The sequence below is a fragment of the Haliaeetus leucocephalus genome, unplaced genomic scaffold (assembly GCF_000737465.1).
Source record: "Haliaeetus leucocephalus isolate CR32 unplaced genomic scaffold, Haliaeetus_leucocephalus-4.0 Scaffold880, whole genome shotgun sequence".
Lineage (NCBI taxonomy): Eukaryota > Metazoa > Chordata > Aves > Accipitriformes > Accipitridae > Haliaeetus > Haliaeetus leucocephalus.
The window spans coordinates 2,923,198-2,941,999 of NW_010973316.1; the positions used below are offsets into that span (position 1 = coordinate 2,923,198).

General features: G+C 41.1%; 1 protein-coding gene across 1 annotated transcript; it reads right to left on the reverse strand.

The window, feature by feature from the left end:
- Nucleotides 1–403: 403 nt before the first annotated feature.
- On the reverse strand, nt 404–17,785 carry ACADL (acyl-CoA dehydrogenase, long chain). The gene is made up of 11 exons (XM_010583250.1): nt 17,493–17,785; nt 15,172–15,333; nt 12,671–12,808; nt 12,056–12,220; nt 11,033–11,099; nt 9,591–9,755; nt 8,826–8,927; nt 7,463–7,576; nt 5,165–5,292; nt 2,948–3,034; nt 404–1,097 (listed from the first exon to the last, which is right to left on the reverse strand). The coding sequence occupies exons 1-11, from the start codon at nt 17,564–17,566 to the stop codon at nt 1,004–1,006; spliced, it is 1,296 nt and encodes a 431-aa protein (XP_010581552.1). The 5' UTR covers nt 17,567–17,785; the 3' UTR covers nt 404–1,003.
- Nucleotides 17,786–18,802: the final 1,017 nt, after the last annotated feature.

The following is an 18,802-nucleotide window of genomic DNA, read 5'->3' on the forward strand; positions in this document are numbered from 1 at the left end:
GCCGGACGCGGGGACGTCCCTCCTGCTGCGCGCGCCGCCGCGCGGCGGGAGGGGGGCGGGGGCGCGCGGAGCGGTATTCGCTTTCCCGGTCAGGGCGGTGAGGGAGGTGGGGGTAGTGGCGAGCGCCCCGAGCAGCACTGCTCCCTGCTTCAGGGGAGGTGAAGATATAACCCCCGCTATGCATAAGTAATTAAAAAGAAACCCCCCAAATAATTTTTTAGCATTTTTATTGGGGATAACAACTTGGAAATACTTTAAAATATTCACCAGCATCACCTTCCTTTTCTCAAAACTCCCCCTCAAAGCCCTGAGGTGACTATGGGCACAGAGGAAGTGTCCCGGTTCTCCCTCAGGCTTTGAAGTAATGCAGACAGCCATGAGATTGCATAGAAATCCTTTATTATATTTTATGTGGAGAAAGTAATTAAAATAAGGCATTCTGGATTACAGGTAAACATAGCGGTCAGTCATACATTCATTCCCTCCCCCTACAGCTGGTGGCTGCTGTGCAGTAACCACGTGTGCATATAGGAACAGCAGCCAAAGTTTCATGTTCTACTTCACCACAGTGATACTTCTCAAGGGGAAATACAAATTCACACTTATATTAACATTTAACTTTTGTTTATTTGTTAAGAACATGGCTTCTCTGGAGAAGAGGTTGATTCTGAAAAGTGAGGGTTAGATTCAATATAATGGCATCAAGTCTGAAAGACTGAGCTACCCATAATGTTCCAGACACAAAATCACCTTTCACTACCAGAACTTTTGGAACCCAGAGAACTACTCTGTGTTGTCCAAAGATATTTAAAGTGAAAGTTCATTAAATATTAGATATCCTGCATACGAGTGCACTGTTACTAACACTTTTTTTTTTAGTGTCACTTCCTTGAAAGAATACAATACACCACATTCATTTTACTTACATTCTGATGTCTGATTTTATGCCATATATTGACACAAAAGGATTCTAGAAGACTCTCCAAAGTAGTAAGCATCTGCCCTACTTGTCATTGACAATGTCTCTAGCAATAAGTTCTTTCATTATTTCATTGGTACCACCATAGATTGGCTGAACACGGGCATCCACAAAAGCTCTGAGGGAAAAAAAAAACAAAACAAGGAAAAATTAAAAATAACTCCTCAGAGTGGACATACAATCAAAAGAAAAAGATGTCAAGTTTTATCTTTGAAGACCCCTCTTTTCAAACTATGCTATTCCCATTTTTAAAGAGGTTCACATTTTCAAAGAGGTTTCGACTACCTAAAATATTTCATCTTTCCAAGGTACTGTGCCAAACTAGGAATTTGGTCAGTATCTCTTCCCTGGTTTTTTGTTTGCATTGTAAAGTCTCCGATATCTCCCCTAATTAAACAAAAATAAAACAAAGCTCTATAAAACCAGACTTCTACCAGGTTTTGCCTGCCAGTTCTTGTTCCCTCCTTTCCTCATGTCACCTGAGCATTAACTCAACCCTGGACACCAAAGCCCCCATTCACCCACCACACACATCCTGCAGAACAGCAAGCCTCCATGAACTGCAAGACCCAGGAGCCTCACTGTTGTGAAAAAACAACTCCTGCAGAGCCAAATTGATAGTTATCGTGGAAATTTGCTCTAATGCCCTGGCCTGTCTGATCCTGTCAAGAGGACTGCTAATGGTGCTGTCAGTTATTTCTTTGAGGTGGGACTCAAAACACCTCGGAGGAAAAGAAAGTGCCAACTAGTTTCACATCAGCGGGCTACAGCCTTCTACTGACACCAGTTCCAGCTCCATTTGGGCCAGCAGCTGAAAAGCTGCATGTAGCCAAACCATTTACATCCTCATGCTGGAACCGGCCCCAGTACATGCACCGCTGGTGACAGCACACAGGACGATGACAGTGTGCTTTTCCATCTTAATTCTGCTTCATTATACAGAGAGCAGCCCAGGAGCAATGCGGCATTCTCTGGAAACACACATGTTGCTGAACCACGGGGATAATAAAACCCTGTATGGACAACTACTGCACACATAGATAAGTAGGGGTTGGAGGACACCCTGAACAGGGCTTGCTGGCCTTCCTATTTAGTAAGATAGGGTGCAGAACACTCACAAATTACACTCATTAAAAATGTGCAGGAAAAAGTTATTTTAAAGCAACATTTCATATTCTTAATGTATTTAGAATAAAAAAAACCCTAAACCTACTCAGTTAAAAAAATTAGTTTATCTGCTTATGACAACTGCATAGCAGTCCTGTTTTGGCTGTTTCTACTACCAGATCACCCTCTTTTTTTTTTTTTTTTTTTAAAAAAAAAAAAAACCCCCCAAAAAACTCTTCTTAGTGTGGCAAATGGCATGTACACAAAAGGAAGCACATCTTCACAGATAATACACAAAGAAATATATAAAAGAACTCCATAAATGTCCCTAAATTCATAAAGTAAGCAAAAAATCACGAATGGCAAATTCCTCTTTCTACATATAAATCTCTTAGCTTTTTCATTTAAAAAGGTGTAAAAAAGGTGAATGTAGCCAGCCATGTGCTTGATTAGGCAATTTGTTATTTCGTGGTATTACACAAGATTTAGACTGACCAATATGTTTTCCTTCCTTCACACGTATGCATTTAATTTCAGATAGAACATACAAACTAGCTCCCCTCATTTTTATTTTTTCCATTGCTTCTCTGTTTTTCAATTAACATTTTCTTCTAGAAAAGCAACTTCTGTTTTGTGAAAGAACAGATAATAACTGCTCAGCAGCTTATGAATTATTTGGAGAATCAAAACAAAGCCTTCCTGCAGACATCTGTACAGTAGATTGCCTTTCAACAACCACGATGAGAAAAGGAACAGTAAATCAACACTAACACAAAACAACTAACAAGTAGACCTAAAGAAGAGCCTCATTTCACTTTGCTGGTAATCTTTCGTCATTCAAGTCTGAAATGTTACACTTACTTTGCTATTGGATACTCCCACATGTACCCCCATCCTCCGTGCAGTTGCACACACTGAGTAGCTATGTTGTTTTGGAGATCAGAAGACCTTAAGTGGCCGAAAATAAATTTGTTTTTAGAAGGATGTTATGCTGTGAAACATTACTAGAGATACAGATAAGTTAGCACGACAAGAATATAACCAAACTTTTTACTCTATATAACTGCTATTAAATGCTGGCCATTAAAATACTTTACATTCTGAGAGACTTTTTTCTTCCTTCATGATTGGTAAGAAATAAATACTGTTCAATTTAATATATTAAAGATTTGTTTTCCTTATGGAAGAGCTTTTGGAGAAGGAAAGCTTTCAAAACAGGCAAGCTTGTTTACCTTTCTCACAGGCCAAGAGATTTCTTTTGTAAAGCAGGTTGATATAGTCTCTTTTCATACCAAATCCCTCAGCTTTGTCAAAAATTAACAGCATCGCAGGCTTCCCCGCCACTAGCAACATGCCAGAATGTTCTTTGAGTATAACCATCACCTGGGGATAATTTATTTTCCTCAGTAGATTTTACAGTTTTCAATTCTAAAAAAAAATACTGTAATTCTTAAACAGGATTGCTCGCTGCAAAATATGGATTTAACTGCAAAATAAGATTTTAACTGCACTCGAAGTTCAAGCTAAAGTTAAAAAAAAGACATGAAAAAAACCCAACACTTTCTAAGCATACAACTTTCAGAGTGGCAACAGAAGTAAAGAAAATGACAATTCAAGCCAATTGCTTCTCATGGAAAAATGTAAGAGTCCTTTTCTCCAAACCACCCCCCATCCAGCTAAATCCTTAGAGCGTATTATACCAATGTTAAGTCTGCAGCAGTGAGGCACTGCAACTGTCTCTCCTAAATACATTTTCAAATTAATTTAGGTATATAATACAACCTGCCACCATGAAATAAAACCTACAGATCTTTCATCAGATATTAGAAAAGAGATACACAAACTATGTTTTAAAATCCTTCAAAGCTCTAACTCAAGTCATTGACTATTACAAAAGGTTTGAAGCAAAATTAACTGGAGTTGGTGTCCTGAAATATTAGGGAATAAAGCAATTCTACATTCAAGCATTTTCTAGACCATATAAGATAGTTTTATGGAAGGGAGTCACAGGGACTCCGCTAGAGAAAGGGGAAATCTATAACAAATTGCGACGCTAAACAGTTGGGAGGGTGGGGGAGTTTCAAATGCTTTACTTCCTCAACAACTTTCCCAACACAAGTCTACATATCTGAGCTGGCACTAGTTGTTTCCTCCTCCTCAAATGCCTCTCAATTCCTCTGCTTATGTACCTGGTACTTCTAGGTAATCAGTGCCAGGAATAGCATGCAATCAAAATCCTTCCTCTCATAAATATTCTCTCTGGATTCCCTTAGCATTCTCTACTCATTTCCTCTATATTTATTTTTAAAAGTCTAGAATCTAAACCTATGCATCTTCCATAAAATTATTTGTTCATGTCTGATGTGCTTTTTTGTCCCATCCTTGCAAGCAAAATAAAACTATACAAATTCATGTGCTACTCACTATCTTAAAATGTTTCTATTTATCCAGCTTTCTCTGGTTAAACCTAAGTTAACAGATAGATAACACCACCAAGCCCAGGGAGAGAGAGGAGGAGTTCTGGCCAATAAAGGAAAGCACTGTTTAGTCTCAGTTACAGCAATAGCTGTAGCCAACTATTTCTTCCCAAAACCAGAGAGCTTCAAAAACTGGCTGGGCAAAACAGCTATTGCTAAGTAACATTAACTGAAAAGTATCGTACGAGCTTCAAATAAACCCGTGCTTTTAAATTAAAAAAACACCAAACACAACAAAATCAAAAAAACACCCAACAACAATTTGCTACAGTAAAATGTAAATGTTTGTCTAAATGCCAATGAAGTACTCACTTTTACTTGATGCTAAAGCTGAGTCCTGATCTTGTTATTAATGGAAGCCTATTTTAAAAGCTATTGTTTTGAAATTGATCTGTTTAACCAACACTGGTTTTCAATGTAACTTGGATTTTTGTTGACTACATGACTAAAGTTAAAGCTAGAGGTCTCTATTAGAAATTGACAATGTTATTATTAATCAGACAGTAATTTTATCTTTTCGTTAGATCTGAACAGTGTTTTTATCATTAGACTCCTGTCAAGATCATGCAAGTAACACTTCCAAATTACTTTAACCACATACCAATACTTTGCCATAGAAGCTGTGGAGGAGTCCAGACGTTTATCTGCATGCAGCTGCAAACAGTTGTCCATAAATGCTCGGCCCACGCAAATCTGCGTTTTCATTTCTGCCAACTTGTGCTGTACCGTCTTATTTTGGAAGTGGATAGAGGAGGCAGAGGAAAGACAGAGCAGAAGTAGTACAGTTTTAAAGTGATATTTGAAGTAGGAAATGGAGCATTTCCTAAGAGGATTTCTGTTAGAAATCACCATTTCAAACAACTTTGGCTCTGTACACCAAAAGACAGCTTACTTTCCATACAATTATGTCTTTACCAATCTTATTAGAGAAAAGTACTGCCCTTTACTTCTCAAGACCAACTCAAAACATGACCTTAAGAGAAAAACCCCAAGAGCCTGGAAACAAATTCCTAGAGAGCACAGAGTAGGAGGCACTGGGTGCTCTGTCACCTTCAGCTCCCTCTTGTGGGGGAATGTCCTTTCACTCTGTAGAGCCACTAACTTCCCCAATTAATAACATTTCATCATCTATTGAATGCTTTTTCTATGCATTCAGTCCTTCAGAGTTTAAGTCACATGCAAAGAGACACAAGCAAAATGAAAGGAAATTTTAGACTAACTATCAGAAGGTTTTTCAACACTGAGCTCTGCCACATTGGAAAGGAGTTTTGATGTAAAAGAGGTAAAAATCCTTCGCTAAGATTATGTAAAACCAGACCAAGCAAGCATTCAACCATCTTCTTGTAAATCTGGTAGGGAGGGGATAAAAACACCACCCAGTAACAAAAGTTTTTTCTAATCTCACAGTTCTAAAATTGTATATATAAAAAAATCTTCTTGCTTCCCTTGACAATAAATACAATGGACCAGTCTACTATTACAAAGAAAAGATTTGATTTCAAACACTGTCCTGTAGCATGACTAAACAAATTAAGCAAGCCAGAGCTCTAATTGAAAGGATTTTTGATTATGTGCACATTCTAGCCATCAGCAACAAAAAGGAAACTGAAAAGGTATGCACAAATGGATTATTTTGGCAAAAATAATATACTTCATGAAGTTTATTGGCCGCCTGGTGGTCGACAGTGGGCTAGCCTAAAAAAGGAGCAGATTATTTTGGATGCCTCTGCACAGTGAACTACTACAATTACGAAGCATCCCCTACCTACATTAAAAAAAAAAAGGTGAAATACATTTCTTTTGTGTTAAAGCTGCACGCTGCACACACTAAATTCCATCTGGAATTATAGATTTTTGAATGTTAACTTTAAAAACAGATGAAGATCATAATTTCCTGAAAGATACTTAGCATTCCAGCCCCTAAAGGGCCCAATTCTGCTGCTACTCACAAATAAAGATTTGATTTTGACAAAGGAAGTCTCAGGACTTGGATTATTTTTTTTTAATTATTTCAAAAATATTAAAAAAAAAAAAAAAGGATGTCAACATCCTCTAACCCATATGAGTCACTTCTATCCTATAAACCAAACATGCAGGAGCTTGGTCTGCTTCAGCCCTAACAGCTAATGTGGTTTTTAGGAAAATTTAACACCACAATACTGCGGAAAGCAACATCTGTTTTATGACTGCAACTAAAGAGCGTAGGCATAAATGTCTCAAAACACAATTAGCTACCACTGTCAGGAGCAAGGTATGCTCACAGAGAATGACCCAACTGTTTTATATGCAGTCACTTAAATACCCAGCTAGCTGAGGAATCTCATTACAATACCCATAAAGCTGAATACAAACACCCCTGCAGGCATTCAGGCAGCAAGGTCACTGCCTGGGAACCCCCACCAGCATCAGCCTCAAAGTTCATTTTTCTGCAATGCATTACGTGCAGAGGAACGCAATACCTGCAAGTGCACCAAGCTCTTCTGCAGTCTGTAGGATTCCAGGCAGATACAGAAATATATGCAGGTGTGACAGACCCTGTGATTAGGGCCTCCAACAGTAAAATGCAAGGCTAAGAGCAGCAAGGTAATTTTTCTTCAGCAGCAGCAAAAAGCCAGTATAGTTTCTACCTGCATATTTCACTTCCAAAAGCAGCACTGCTGGGAGGTATCTAACTGAATCATACATTAAGGCTTTTGTGATGTTGGGTTTTTGAATTTTTTTTGTTTTTCAAAAATGAACAATGGGCATGGAGGTTAAAAACAGCCACAGTCCAACAGTGAAACCTGTGCAAATAGTCCTTTGAAAACAGGTCAGTGATTTTCATTTGCTATTTCACATACACAGATGTAAAGCAAATGCACACTGGAATCTGTATGCAAATCTCTCAGTTCAAACTCACCTGCAAGTGTGCAATTGTCTTCCCAAAAGCTCTTCTTTGCTTCACATAATTCCTTGTTTCTTCAAACATGAATTCACAACTGGCAAGAGCCATATCAGCAATTAGCAGTCTTTCCTTTCAAAACACAAGTTACAGAATCCAGTTGAATTAGTTATATATTTCTCCACATCAGATGCACAATTGGGACACAGATGTTCATTATTGTTCATTAAGGGAGGGGGGGCAGAAGTCACACTAAGTATTAAACCAGACACACTGCATTACTGAAATTAATGAGTGGGACAAATGCCTTGCTGCCTGAAGCTCACTTTTAAGTCTTCTCCGGTGTAATGTTCTATCACAGCAATGCCTCAAAAAATAGCTATAAATCAACCACAAGACTCTTACTGACTGAAAAATTCACATCGAATTCTATTTCAGTTATTGGTTTTCACTGCTCAGTTTAAACAACAACTGTATTTAACAATTTCAATAGGACACCTCTAGAAAAAACAAAACCTACAAAAAACCTGGTTGTTTTTTCCTTCCTCATAACATGTTGAAAAACAGAAACTAAGAACAGAACAGTTACTTCTAGCACCACTGAAATCATCCAAGACATCACGTTGAACCTGTTCACGAGTACTTCTTTAAACCAGTCAAAAATTTCCTTTGATCAGGTTTCATATTTACTCACAGTAAAAAATTAAATAAACATGATCCCTACCAGATGAGGCAAATACAAAGTCATAGTTTTGATAAAGCACATTCACATTTTGAAAAACCACATTGCCTTTTTGTCCTCGCAAATAATACCAAAACTTCATAAACTAAGTCATAAACTGTTATTTCCACTAGCAAGGTATTTTGGCAACTGAACAATTTCTTTACTTTGCTATATGGACAAAGAAAGAGTTCCTTATATCTTTAATATGCTCCTACTGGTAGAAGAGCTAGAACAACAGTGCTTGCTTGTTTCTTTAAAGAGAATGCCAAATGCATCAGAGACTTCCAAGCTATATTTAATTTATGAAGCGAAGTGGTTCCATGCTAGAAGTATACAAACAAACCTGTGGTATGTTCTTCTAAATACACTACCCTCAGGTTCTTCGATAGCTGGGCTGTTGATTAAGAGATCTGGCTTTGAGCTGGTGGGATATCAACATTTTTACCAATACCTAAAGAATTGCACTTTTAGCACTAGGAACTGTGTACTTCAGATAAAAAGCAGCAATACCAACACAATGTTGCCTACACACCCTGATTCTGAGCCCAACCTGGCTCCCCACGATACATAATCTTCAAGACTAAGGCAGATTCTTGCAATGACAAAAATTGTCTCTGTATTCTTCCCACAGACAGCAAACACTCACGTTCCTCTTACCTGAGGGAGCTCTGCCATCAGATAATAGAAGCCTTTGTTCTCTTTTCCAAGCAAGGCACTGGCTGGCAACCGCACATCTTCAAAAAACAGCTCTGCTGTGTCCTAAGAGGATTTTAAATGCAACAGTTTATAGCTTGACGTTCTGATCTCTTCATTCCACTTCTTTTGCTCCATTTTTTTCTTGGTATTGTACACTTTAACTTGAAATCATAGAATCATTTAGGTTGGAAGGGTCCTCCAGAGGTCATCTAATTTTATCTCCTACTCAAAGCAGCTCCAGCAAAGCAAGCAGCTGAGGGCCTTGTCCAGTTATGCTTCCCAAAGATAAAGGCTCCATGACCTCTCTGGGCCCCTGCTCCAGTATCTGATCACTTTTATGGTGAATTTTTTTTTCTTGATACCTACTTAGAATTTTCCTTAATGTAACTTGTGCCCCTTGCCACTATCCCTTCATTGTGCCCCTCTAAGAAGGATCAGGCTCCACCACCTCTACAGCCAACCGTTAACTACCTAAGACACCAGTAAGATCCTGTCCTTTCAGGCTTCTTCAGAGTGAACAAATCCAGCTTCCACAGCCTCTCCTTGCACATCACATGCTTCAGACTTCCATAGGCAAACTCAGCATACATATTCTACATATGTATCATTTGTGCTCTAAAGCCTAAGAACTAGAATAGCACCACAGTTCCGTTTTACATTTCTTAAGCTAAAGCTAGGCATTAAATGGTCCAAGTCTATTATGTGTTAGGGGTTGTATGAACTCACTTGAGCTTTCAGGCCAATCTTGTTCAGTTTGCGTCCTTTGATGAAACCTTTGGTTCCATTTTGCACCAGAAAAAGGCTGATCCCATGAGCAGGAGATCGGGCTTCCCGGTTTGTAACTGCAACCACGATCACGACATCGCTCATCCAACCATTTGTGATAAATACCTGTAAAAAATGCAAGTTGGAATAAATCAATGAGCTAGGTGGATAAAAGTTAGAAGAGATCATCAAGCAACAGAAAGAAAAACTGCATCAATACTTTCATAGGTGAAATGAAAGGCAAGGTGTCCAGAAGAATTTTAAGCTTTAAGCTGTCTGAATTAAGTGTTTTGAAACAAGGTCTATTAAAGCAGGAACTAGTTTTTGAAGTATTGTGTGGGTCAGAAGTGTGAAGTTAAAGAACATATATATCTGTTTCTTTTGTCTGTCCCATGATAAAGAAGGAATATGGTATCAAATGTAGGTACTAAATGGAACACAGAGGTTCTCTTCTCTAGAAATTAAATTAGCAAGGTATAACATGCAAAACTATCAATGGCATCTTGTCACAACTGCTTACAATAATCCTGTAGAATGACTCATGAACCTGCCAAAGTGATCCATCTTAACTCCAGCAATAGAAATGAGCTATCTGTCCTGCTTGGCTTCAACTGTGCAGCATGAGCAAGTATCCTTTTGAACACCTGTATGTACATACTTGCTTGCACATATTCTCACCACTTGAAGTTCTGCTAAGGCTGGAAGTCTCTATCAGTACCATGTTATCAGCAGGAGTACAAAAGAAGGGGGGAAGGAAGAAGATTAAGACATTTCATAGCTTTAAAAAAAAACCCCATTGAACCCACACTTTCATTTGAACACTATTTCTGCCTTCTTGGTTTTTATTTCGGCAATAAAAGGTCAATGCTGCCAGCTTTACAATGGCTTGACAACACACACAGAGCATCTGATGCAGTTTGTTTTTTTTCTTGTAACATGACCAGCAGCTCCTGAATAAGGATTCCACAGCTTGCATTGTGGCAACACAACTTTTTCATCAGGCCACAGAAGATTTCACAGTGGTAGTATATATATTTTGTTGTTCAACCTCGGTACTAAAAACCAGCCCTGGTCCTGCTTATACTATGCAGGCTTTGGGGATTTTCCCCTTTTCTTCTTTAAGGGGAAATAGGCCTTTGGATAGGGTGATTTAAAAGCTATGAAAAGAAGCTACTCAGGTCCTTCCATAAATTGGTCCATAAACTGCCAGCAACAGATATATAAAAAAGAAATACAACAGTCCTATTAAAAAAGTAACTGGGAAAAAAACACCACACAACATAACCCACAGAAAAAACAAAGGTGAAAGGACTGGAGGGAGATACTAACAGTGGTGTATATCCTTCAGTGTCTAAATACATTCAGTTCCCAAGTCTATGAGCGGTATATGTCTGTTCACTTACCTTACTCCCATTAAGAATCCAGTCACTTCCATCCTTTTTCGCATATGTTCGTATCCCCTGCAAGTCACTAAAATGAAATTCATAAGGTCCTTCAAGAAACCATTCCAGAAGCTGCAATTTGTATCTTGAATTCTACCCAGTATAAAGCAAGGTAGGTATTTATACTGTCCAGGCACCAGCTCAGTGAAAATACATACGAGGATAGTGAAACACTGTGAAATAGCTTAGAGTGCAACACAGAAACCCTAAGCATGCTGTGGAAAGGGATGATAAATCTATGCAATTGTACAAGAGCATGAAGTCCCATTTTAACATATCTGCTTGTGGAAGGTGGTGTAATACAAGCACTGACACCAACAGGTCAGCATCCCCTTATGCCAATATGCCTTAGATGACAAACACCAGACAAAACCACACCCTCCAAGCAGGCTCAACTCTGATGAGGAGGCTCTTTAACAAGCCACTGGCAACATCTACCATTTGTAGAATCATGGTACCAACAGGTTTTGCTGTTCACCTGCCCCTCTCTGTTTTGAAGCTGGCCAGATCAGGTGTGTCTGCTCCAAACATGTGCTGTCTGCCCTTCAATAATTAAGGGCAAGGAGGGACATTTCTGCTTGAAATGATTCAGAGGAAAGAAAATAAGGTGTTCTGTTCCACAACAAAAGCTAGTAGTCAAGCCCTCTTTATCAAGGTATGGAATTTTCTCCTGACTACATTTCAGATTAAAAGTACGTTCACATGGCAAGCAAGTTAGTGACTATAAACACAAATACAAAGCATATTTGCCCACAGTGGGACAATACTGAAATGGATTCTGAGCAAGTATCTTGAAATAACAAAGCTATAATAAAGTAATCTATAAGTAACAGTTGGTTTTGAGGTTGGTTTTATCCTAATCTAGGATACTGTCTAGCCACTAAGATAACCACATAACCAGGAGGGTCAGGAATTTTTTTCATGGAGAACATTACATGCTGTTTACTAATTTAAGACCATTGTTTTAGTATTTATTTAGCTTACCTGCCAGCCCCAGGTTCTGTCATGGCAATAGCTCCAATACACTTGCCTGCAACCATTTCAGGAATAAAGTGTTTAATCTGTTCTTCAGAGCCATAGTTTGCAATGTAGGGCATGACTATATCTGAATGAAGGCTGAATCCTGGACCAGTACAGTTAACATACATCCTTGGGGAGAAGGGAAAAAAGAAAAAAAGTTCAAACAGAAGTACTACAAAGATTTAAACATTGAAATTTACACAGTTACAATAGACCCAACAATGAAGAAAGGCCCACCACGCAAAAGTCTCAGACATAATCTAAGTTTATGGCACTTGTACTGTTATTTATAGAATGTACTTTCACAGCCAAATGAGTGTATAACCTACCAGACTAACTATGATGCTTCCCCCAGCCACAGAGTCCTAACAGCAGAGCACAATGACATTTGTTACCTAAACAATCATCTGGAATACTTAAAACAGGAGGGATTTACATACGTCTAAACTATCATTTCCATGAGAAAGATAACACCATTTTCTGTGAGCAAACATATTCCACAATGAGGACATCTTATGGAAAAACATACAGTCTCCTGACAATATCACTGAAATTCTTCCTGAAGCATCTAATACTTACTGCTCCTCCCAGACCACAGCTGAAGAGAGAATATCCGCTCCAATGCCCCCATGTTTTTCAGCAATAGCAACACCCAGCAAACCCTGTTGTCCAGCCTTTTCCCAGAGCTCCCTGCTCACCTGGCCATCCTTCTCCCATCTGCAAAATGAATACAAGAGCAGAGTCATACATTAAATCCCCCATGCACTACTGTTTATTTGACGTGGCTGCTGCTTCACACTAGCGCACCTGCAGCCAGGTTTCACTGCATAGGAAGAGACTTTCAGTCTCCCCAACACACAATGTGTGGGGTACATAGACAACTGTATTTCCCAGCTAAGAAGCAGTGGCTTAATAACAGGTTTTCTATTCTTCTAGTCCACAGATGCTACTGGCATTACAGGGACACCAACTGTGTAACAAGTTAAACTCCTCCTTCCAACATATAACCTGACATCTCTTTAAGCCTCATTATGAAGGGCAGTCCTGCCTATTGGTCTGAGTACCAGACTGGTATTTAGGAGATTTAGGCACAACCATCTCGATAATTACAAGCAGGTCTTTATCTTCCTGACATTCCATTTTCCCCACATACAAAATGAGTATAACACATCAGTATCTTTTGTGAAAGCTTTCAACTCTACCAATGAGAACTTCTTTATAAGTACCAAGTGTTAACACATTAGTCACTTTTATATAAAAACTGGTCCCTGTGCACTTAACTACAAGTCAGTACTGTATCTTGGTAAATTACTGCTTTAAGATGGTTTTGGGTTTGTAAATAGATAGTTGAGGCTTATCTTCTGACAGTTTGCAAACTTTAACACCAGAGTAATTACTTATTCTTGAAAAAATAGTGCCTTTTTATGGAGTTTGCCAACTCAGTAGAAAGCTGGATGGCCATTAAGGGCCCAGCTTTATTTTTTTTTTTGAAGTCTCTCTTTTTTTAAAAACCACAATTTTAAAATTATATTGTAGACCAATTGTATCAGAGACACTCCTCTGACACACCTGTGTGCAGCCTAGCTATACCATAACACTTTATCCACAGTTAATCAAGTATCTTATCCTACATATTTAAGCCTATTCCCAGAGCTTTTGCTCCTACACTGAAAATCTTAAAAAAGTCTCTCTTGTGACCATCTATGCTTTCCCCCACACACACTCTCAGGGCCATTCCTGTCTCTACTTCACCCATCACCAAACCTTCTCAACAATAATCCACAACCGCATTCACTGATGCCATATTTGTCTCTTCACATCAGCCCAGCCAATTAATATACTACTCCTGAAGCCTCCTTGTTTACTTGAAAGGTGCAAGAACAGAATGGTCCATAGGTCGCTGAAGTGATGCAAGAACACAAGTCCAACTTGTTCCAGTCTATCTAGAAAATTGTTGTGTCAGCAAGCTAGCAAACAGGTTCTTCAGTAACCTCAAGCAGAGCCAGCACCTGCTCACAAACCTGCACTAGAAGTCAATTCTAACAGAAGATGAGGGAAAACATCTGGTTTTGTGGACAGAATATGATTGTACAGTGGAAGAGCACGCTACTTTGAGGTCATGGTTTGAGGATGAAAAAAACAGTTGGCAACAACCCTGACATAAGCTGTTTCCATTGCTTTTCTGCTGTTCATTTCTGCCCCAGAGCCACAACACCCCACCTACTCAACTGTGCCATCTAAACTGTTTGTGGATACACACTGTGAGCTGCATCACAGAAACTCATCTAGCAGCGTGATTTAAGAATAAAAGCCCTTCACTACCCCCTGGTGTTTTCACAAGAATGTTTTTCAGGTAAAGTAAAAATTGCCTAAGACACTACTGCAGCTTAACACTTTCTGTTCAAAACCATGTTCCAAGTTCATTTATTTTCTTTCCCCAACTATAACGTGATTGGATATAGCTACAATAAGGGTGAAAACCACCCTCCAGCTCTAGTTCAATGCAAGTATGACACATCTACTCTGTGCAGAAGACCACACTTGTTTCCACAGCAGCAAAAAAGATAGAAATTTAAAGGAAGATATTTTGTCCAAGTTTCTTGGTAATATATAATCCAGCTTACCATCCTACATGTACTGTATTTACAAAATCTACTGCAATGTAACCTAGACATAATGTCAATGCCTTTTTGGATGACAGCAGTACAGTAGCATGGGAAGTGAATTTCCTCCCTAATTCCACCCCCAAGACATCAGTGTCAGAGTTAATACCTACAAGCAGGGATACTTTCACTGCAACTCTGCAAACTGCATTTGTCTGCTCAGAGGCCTAAGACAAGGATGCCAGATTGCCTACACTGGAGCTCAAAGAACACAGTGAATTTTGATTATGTGTGATTTTTTTTTCGCATATGATTTTCATAGGCAGGTTTGTCTTAATTGAGTAAACTTGACATAGAAAGCTTGTAAGTGAAAATATCCTATTTATCCTATCAGATTAAGAGTAACACCCTAAAAAGCATTTTGGGGGAAAAGTGCGCATTATTTGGCAAACCAGAATGTTTTAAGAGCTATCTTACTCTGTGTGAAAAGGCAGCACTTCTTCCTGAAAGAACTTCCTGGCACTCTCCCTGAAGATATCATGATCTGATGAGAAGATCCTCCGAGTGCCTATATCAGTCAAACTTTTAGCCGAAGATGGTTCTGGGCGCTTTGTGCCATGCTGTTCAGTTTGCAGAGGACTACAAAAGACAAGTGAAAGCATCTGTTAGGACACAGGCACCCCTATTTACATAACTCTTTTAAAAGACAGGAAACACCTGTGTTGTTAAACATAACAAGTCTAGCACACTGTTAGCTCCAAAGTATACCCACGATAAATATGAAGACCTAAAATACACTGTACTTCACCAGGCTGTGAAAGGAGGTGAAGCAAGACTGGTTTTCCTTAGCGCTTCAAATAAATTAAAAACAATAATAATACCTGCATCGGTAAGGAGGATAAAGTTTCTGTTCATTAGAGATGCTAAAAATCATCACTGCCTTCTCCCCCTGCCACAAAACCTCCAAAATGCAGTTCAGCTCAATTTAAACTGAGGGGTTAACTTTTTGAACAAGTAAACTTTTTTGTGGGTTTTGTGCATTCTGTACATGCCCCCAAAAGTCCCAAATTTGCAAATCTATGACACCAAAAATTCACACACTCAAAATAAAAGCAAGTACAGCATAGATTTGCATGCTCTGAGGGCTGTATTACACTCTGCGTTATCACATATAACTGCGTAGTTCTAACCTTAAAAATACTACTTTCTAATGCCTTCTAACTTTCAGAATTTTTGTGGTACAGGAATCCTCCCAGAACTCTGATAAAAATCTATGTAAAAGTAAAATGCTTCTTTAACAAAAAATAAAAACTGAAACAGTGGTAAATGTCAGTAGTTGAAACCACAAGCAAAGTATAATTACAAAATAATAAGGAAGGGTTTAAAGCTTTTTTAGGGATTTAGAATGTCATGGAGGACACGCTACTTTAGGGCTGAAATGAAAACTCATTTCTTATATTTGTGCATTGGGTTCTTTGACTTGCTTTTATTTTATTGCCACAAAACATCAGAAATTATAAATACAGAGCTGAGCTATATTAAATGGAAAAGGCATTCGCTGTTCCCTTCTCAACTATTTTGTTCATCTCTCCTCAGTTCCTCAGCACAGCACAATAATTGTGTGTAGTCCCACAGAGCTTAGCTGAGCCTGCAATTATTTACTCCATTACTGACACGAAGGTCTTTATTTACTGCCACATGAAGTTACTCACGCTATTCCTGGTGTGAAGGATTAAATGCCCCTGAAACACAGACTCTATTTACTTCTAGTGGTATTTGGAAGAAATGGGCTACTGCAACTTGCTTGTTCAGTATTTTGTACCCTCAAATGCAGGCTTCCCGTATTTGGCACACAGCGACTCTCCCAAAAGCTCCACCTTATTTTTAAAGCTGTTAAAGACGATATTGAGCTTTATTTAAGACCACCCTTAGATTTAATTGCAGCTCACAGCTTACATGCCACATGGGGATGAGGCCAGACTGTCCCTTCATGCCAACCACTGCCCTGGGACACACAACCCATAGGTCTGAGGAGCTGTGAGCAAGCTCCTGCATCTCTGCTTCCCCAAAACCCCACTTCTCCCAAACCCCACTTCCCTGAGCCCAGGCGCCCTACTGCCACGGGCCAGCGGGTGACTGGGGTGCCCAGGCAAGGACGCATCTGGCCCATCACCTGCTGCCACTGTGGGACTCAGTGTCCCCTGAGCACGGGTGGGAAGCAGAGCAAAGGTCAGCCCTGTCACGGGGAAGGTGCGGGGGCTCCCAGACCTGCGGGGCCCAGGGGCCTCGGCAGGCTCGTAGACCTGCGGGGCCCAGGCCGCAGCCCAGGGCACGCAGGGGGCTCCCAGAACCGCCGGGCACCGGCCGCTCACCCAGACGCCAGCTGCCACCTGCGATGGGGGCACAAGCACACACCTATACACACACGCCTATGTATACATATACGCCCGTGCCTATGACCTTCCCGCCACACACATACAGAGCACACATACATAGCCCTCCAAATACATACAGAAGTACGTACACCCACCGCATATCTATACTTATAGATACGTGCACATATAGCACGTGCGACCCCATGAACACATACACACCCACCCCCACGCAGACGGGCAAATACATACACGCACCCTCCCCCCTTACCCGCACCCTTACGGTGCGCGCCGGCAGAGCCCCCAGACACCGGGTCCCGGCTACCCCCCGCCCTGCACGGCGCACACCCGCCTCCCCACCCGCGCACTCAACGCCCCCCCGCCTTCCGGCGATGCCCACCAACGCCGGCCCTGGGCCCCGCTAACCTGGCCTGGGCAGAGAAGGGCCGGGGGCCGACGGCCCTCAACGACCGGCGCAAGCGGAGCAGTCGCGCCGCCATCTTGCGCCGCGGCGAGACGAGGCGGCAGCGGCAGGCGGAGGGTGAGGTGATCCTCACCCCGTCACGGCGGCGCGTTGTAAAGCTCGTGGGTTGGTCATGTTATTATTGTTATTGTCATTTTCTTTCCGGGTCGTTTAGTGGTAGCTTCTCGGTTCCGTCAGCGTTGCTCCTCTCCTCACCCTGTGTAGCGAATGGAAGGATTTCTGCTGCCCAAAGCCCCTCTCGGAACGCGCATCCCTGTAGTCATCCCTGCTCCCGCCTTCCTACAGTTATAAATCCCTTCTATTACATCTGGGCTTACAACAGGATTGCGATGAAACATCTGTATTATTATTTTTCTAATGTAGTTTTAGAATCACGTTACAGAGGAGAGCGGGAGCAAAGGCGGCTCAGGCAGAGCCAGGGAGGGTGAGGTGGCCGACAGGACGAAGCGGATTATGGATTCAGGGGCTGTTTGGGTGATTGCGCTGGGCGTGAGCCGCTCCCAGCTTTGCCGTGGCTCCCTCCTTCCTCTTCGGGGGCATCTCCTCAGGGACGGGGTTGTCACCCCTCCCCGGGTCGGCAGGCTGGCTTTGGGGGGCCTGACGCCCCCAGTCGTGGCAACGAAGCGATGGCGGGGGGGGCGGGGCGGAGAAACCTGAGTTCCCTTCCCCGCAGGGCTGCTCCAGGCGGTGCGGAAGGGGAAGGCAGCGGCGGGCCCGGCAGCGCCTCTCAGAGTCCATTTTGGCGGCAGGACAGGCGGTCGCTGCCGGCCGCTCCCCGGGAGAAAACTACCGCACGGCCTCCTGATGTCGGTGGGTTTTAATTTGCGGAACCTGCACACCAAAATCTTTTAGCACTTTCTTTTTTTTTTTTTGAGGGCTGTTTCCCTAAAGAACGTGTTTTAAGATTATGTTGTGCAGGGTCTTTCCAAAGGATGGAGGGAGTATTACATTCAGGAAGAGAAAACCACTGGAAGTGAGGGAAAGGATAAAAATTTATCAGTCTGCTCATAGTTCTTCCTCCCTTCAGCTCATGTGATTACCCTGCAGCACGGTGCACAGCCCTGATGTGCTCTCCTGTGATACTCTCCTGAGCCAACTGTGGGAAAGTTTTGAGCTGTAACTGGGCATATTTCACTGAGAAAGGAGGTCCTATCTGCTTCCTTTACCAACAAAACCCTGAGATAAAAACTGACTAGAAAATAGATGTTACCAGTTGTCATTGTGATGAGGATTGGGATAAAACGGTATACAA